Consider the following 4,885-nt stretch of genomic DNA (forward strand, 5'->3'; position numbering starts at 1 on the left):
GTGAGGGGATTTGCCTGCCGACGCGCATCTCCTGCACCAGCTGGGCCAGCACGCGGTCCTCCTCCTCTGTCCACGCCCGGCGCCTCAGGGCAGGGTTGTGACGCTGGAACTGCTGCAGGCACTGGAAGGCACTGCGGCCCGTCTTCCCGGGCCAGGGGAGTCGTCATGCCGGGCTGTGCCCTGCACGTCAAGGACTCCCAGCCCCGAGAGCCAGCCGGATCACACCCCTCCGAGCCAGCCTCTGCCTAGAGGCTGCGACAGAGGGACGGTGGCGAGACGCCAGGCTGCCAAGCAGGACCAGGAGGGACCCCGCTGTGGGCGGGTTGGGACTGCTGCCCTAAGGAACAGCACTTGACCAATCCACAACCGTGAGTCATGAGACGCCACAGCTACCCTGCAAACTCAGGGCTCGGGAGACCCCCAAGGGCAGCTGCAGGAGAAGCGTCCCCGTCCCCATCACATGCTCCTGCTCCAGCCCCGCCCGCCCTGAGCCCGGAGGCACCTCCGGAGCCTGCATGAGGGAACGGAGAGAAGCGTGGGGGCCATGGACTGTCTGGGGTGTGCATCTGCATTTTGGGGCAGCACCACGTGCCAAAGCGCCCACAGCCCCCACGTGCACACGCAGCCACCTGCTGCCTCGTGGTCCAGCCCTGGGTCCACACGTTCTGCCCACGCCTGTGCCCCCTCCTGTGGGGAGGCATCCTGAGCAGACTGTGCCGTCTGAACTCTGCCCGAAGCAGCTCAGTCAGGCACCCGTCGGCAGGCATGGCTGTCACGCAGTTGCGTGGTGGGCCTTCCTGACCCCTGGGTTTCCTGATGACATAGATCACCCTAAGACATGTCCCACAAGAGGGTCTCTATGCAGTGACACACGGGGCCCAGTGCAGAGACTATGCGAGGAGGGCAGCCTGGCCAGCACACATAGACCCTTCCTCACATCCATCCCAGGCCTGCGGGCATGGGCCGGCCAGCAGCGGGGCAGTGTACCCGACAGCAGACCCACTCAGGCTGCCCACAGGCCTCCAGGAAGGCCCAGGCTGCAGCACTGAGGCAGGGCCTGGACCTGCCTGGGGGCCCACAGCAGTGGGTTGACAAGGCCGACAGCGACCTGGGAAGGAAGTGGGATCTTGCGGAGGGTGGGAGGCATCTGCCGTCAACTATGGACGAGAAGCGAGCCCGCCTGGGCTCCGAGAGGAGCATAGTGGGACGGGGCCACGGTACAGCTCCCAGGCCACAGAAGGGAAATGAGGGGGCTTCGTCAGACCAGAGCGCAGGGGAAGGAGAGAGGAAGCCATGGAGTGGCACGCGGAGGTCGGCCAGATGCTGGGGGCCAGGAGCGGACCGACGCCCAGCTGAGAGCGGCCGGGTGTCCGCAGAGCAGACCCAGCTACATGCTGGTTTCGCGCAGATGCCCGAGACTGGGAGTGTGGGCCGGGACGTGGGAGGTGCCACCAGGGAGAGAGGGCGAGGAAGGCAGCTCCGAGTGCTGTCCTCTGAACACACGCGTCCCATCACGCACGCCGGCCACATGGTGGGCGACAGCAGCCCTCACAGGGCAGCCTACTGCGCCGCGACTTCACCATCGCGGGGCCGGATCCGTGACCTGCTGACCCTGTGACGGGTGACCGGGGACTCTGGTGCGTCTCAGACTCACAATGGCTTGTTAGGACAGGCCGTGTGGAAGTCGAGCAGCACCAGATAAAGGCGAAGCCACTAAGAGGTGAGGGGAATCAACCCTACAGGTGGCGACGGCAGCTGACAGCTAAGCCCCCATCTGTCTTCAGCCGGGCACGGCTCTGGGAAGGAAACCTTGACCACACGCCCAGGACCCTGAGTGACAGGTGTCTACAGAACCTCAGCCTCAGAATATGAAGCACACTGCATTCTTAAAAAAAAAAAAAAAAAAAACAGTTCTGGCAAGTTACTTTGGTTTGCTACCATGTCCTCTATTGTTAAAAAAAAGTAGTAAATTTGGGGCCAGCAGGTGGTGTGGAGGTGAAGGTGCTGATCCCACACAGCAGACCGCACAGTTCAAGTCCCAGACATAGAGGCTTGAGCATCACGCCAGATCCCAAGGAGGCTGCAGAAGGGACTGTGGTATAGCCAGCCCCCAGGGGTGGTCGCTCTTCCTGTCACTGTCTCTCTCGCAAACACGTGCCCAGTAGTAAAACTTAAAGCGATAAGTTGTTTCGTTTTGTTTTAATGTTTTTTTGCCATAGGGTGTGTGTGCTCATCAGGGAGAGAGACAGTGAGACGGAGAGTGAGAGATCACCCTCCGGGGGGATGGCCACACTGCAGGCCCTTCTCTGTTCTCCTCTGGGGATCTTGGCCACACACACATGTGCTCAGAGTGATTTTCAAGCTGCAGGTCTGACACTTGAACTGCGGTTGGCCATTTGGGAGACCAGTACCTTAACTACCATGTCTTGGGCATCTGCTCGAAGGCAGCGTACAGTTGGGTCTACTGGCCTCAACAGTGATAAAAAAAAAAAGGACTTAGCAATCGTGTTTCCAGGCTGTAAGTCACCAGAACTCAAATGGAACCTTCTGCAAAGACCTGCCCCACAGGGACCCTGAGAAGCCCAGTTATTTAGGGGAGGCCTGGCCTGCTGCACAGCGGGTGGCACTATGGAAAAGCAGGCCAGGTAGGCTTCGAGTCCTGGCCTGCGGGCTTGACACCACATCAGCATACACAGGACGGAGGGCTCAGAGATAGGCCGCAGTGCCAGCTGAGGGGCAGGCAGGCCCCAGGTCAGTGAGGGCCAAGGGCGACGAGAGCGGGAATCGCAGATGCCCGCGAGTCTGCACGAGGGTCTAACAGCGGTCCACGCCTCTGTGACTTAGGCGAGGGCCAAGTGACCAGCGTGGGCCTCACCTCAGACAAGTCAGGAGAAAGCAGGAGAAAGTTCTTTGGGGCCACCAATGAGCCACTCCTAAGCTGACGAGAAAAGGCAGGCTGGAAGAAGAGGGGAGCGGGTTCGAAGCTCCAAGCCTGCGGCTGCGTGGAAAGGCCCAGAGAACCTCCAGCGAGGTGTGCAAGCCTCAAGCAGCTCTGCACAGAGGGGCCTGGGTCAGGGCTCAGGTACCTCAGGCCTCAGAGGGTCTTGCCCCAGGGCTGGGGCTGGCTGCCATACCCGAGGGCCACACCCTGGAACGTGGTGAGACAGAACCACAACGGCCCAAGAGACGAGTCAGGTCCCGGTGCGAGTGCAAGCCCTGGGATACCGCCCAGCCCAGAGCCCACATATCTTAGAGGGCTCCAAGGCCCCCAGTCCCAGGTCTGGCCCTTACCCCCAGCTCCTCGGCCACCTCCTGCCACTCTAGGTGGCCGTGCGTGGCCGCGATGGCCTGCAGCCGCTCCACCTCCTCCCCACTCCAGTCCTGCTTGTTGATGCTCGGGTGTTCAGAGTTCTGCCAGAACTTGCGGACCTCCTCCGCGGAGCGGCGGCCTTCGAACTGCACCACGGAGAAAGCCCTGTGAGCCTGAGGACCCGACCCCTGCCCTGCACAGCTCGGGCTGAACGGGTACCCTCTGCTGCCCGTGGCTTTGTGCCAGATCGGGTGGAGTATGCCCAACTCGCCAGGCCGAAATGCGGCCGAAATGCGGACTTGGCGCCAGATGCAAAGCTGGGAGCTCGGGAGCCCTCAGATGCAAAGGGGTGCCTGACAATGACAGGGAAGGCCGTGAGGCCACCTATCAGGCGCTCGACCAGAGGGGCTGCCAGGGCTGGGGACCTGGCAGGGAGTGGCCCCTGCTGCCTGCATCTGGTGTCAGGGGGTGGTACCGCACCAGGGCAGAGCTCGACTCACGTTCACATTGGAAATCTTCTCCCAGTCGTGGCTGTCCAGCCTGCTCCCTAGCAGGGTCTCCTCCGGCAGCTGGCTGCAGGGTGAGGGCGTCAGTGCCACGTCGGCCGTGCAGCTCTCCCGGACCCCAGTGGCTCATCTCACCTGAGGGTCTGGACCTCCTGCTCTGCGTCCCTCGTCTGCCTCTCCAGCATCTGCCTCTCCTGCTCGCAGCTCGCCCTGCTCTGCTTCTGCTGCAAGTACTCAAGCCTGCGGGGTGGGTGCAGAGCGAGCTGGCTGTGGGCAGGCCTGCTGCGAGCTGCCTCCTCTCCCTGCACAGAAGCTGCGCCACCTCTCAAGGCCACCAGCAGATCAGAGCAGCACCCTCAGAAGCACTGGGCCTTCCTGCGACTGCGGGAGCACCTCAGACCTGGCCCGCACCCTCTGGGTCTCAGCATCCTCACTCCCTCCACCCACCACTGGCATGGAGACGCAGATGTCCTGACCAGGCCCAGCAGCAAGGCCGGGACCCAAGCCTGCACCTGCTGTGACAGCAAACGCCGTGTCCCAGGTTGGGCCGGGGAACCAGGGCTCCCACTGCCTGACGGGCCCGCCATCCCCGCACAGACCTACTGCAGCATGAGGTTAGGCAAGGGCTCGGTGGCAGCCCTGCCTGCCCTGGCTCCCACCCCTAGGTACTGGCTGGTCAGTGGGGCTAGGGAGCAGCCGGCGGGACCCGAGGATCGTCAGCGCGCGCCGCCCTCAGCAGCCCTGCTCAGTATCCCCGGAGGCACCTGTTCTCTGACCCCACCACCACGCCCTGCGGGGGTCCACACCAACGCAGCACCGCTTGTGCGCAGACACATGGCAGCGTTTGCAATGGTCCCCGTGCCGGGGAAGCACACGGAGACTGCTGGCACCCACAGGAGACCCGGGAGCTCCACAGGAAGCGGCTGCTTGTCCTGACCCCGCGCTTCACGGCAGGCTGGCAGAAAGCACCTGGTGCAGCGTGTGTGCAGAGCCCCCACAGCGGCCGCCACCCTGCGGACTCAGGAGGCCCGGGAGACCCGAGGCCGCCCGGGCCACACTCACTTCAGTA

At 63.2% G+C, this 4,885-nt stretch overlaps 1 protein-coding gene across 1 annotated transcript in view; it reads right to left on the bottom strand.

The window, feature by feature from the left end:
* Positions 1-4,885, bottom strand: part of SNAPC4 (small nuclear RNA activating complex polypeptide 4) — a 24,626-nt gene that overhangs the window by 13,550 nt on the left and 6,191 nt on the right. The window contains 4 exon segments of the mRNA XM_027766261.1: positions 18-142; positions 3,292-3,456; positions 3,811-3,883; positions 3,952-4,112. Of these exon segments, the coding sequence (XP_027622062.1) occupies positions 18-142; positions 3,292-3,456; positions 3,811-3,883; positions 3,952-4,112 (524 nt within the window).

Source organism: Tupaia chinensis, unplaced genomic scaffold, assembly GCF_000334495.1.
Source record: "Tupaia chinensis unplaced genomic scaffold, TupChi_1.0 Scaffold142100_1, whole genome shotgun sequence".
NCBI lineage: Eukaryota > Metazoa > Chordata > Mammalia > Scandentia > Tupaiidae > Tupaia > Tupaia belangeri.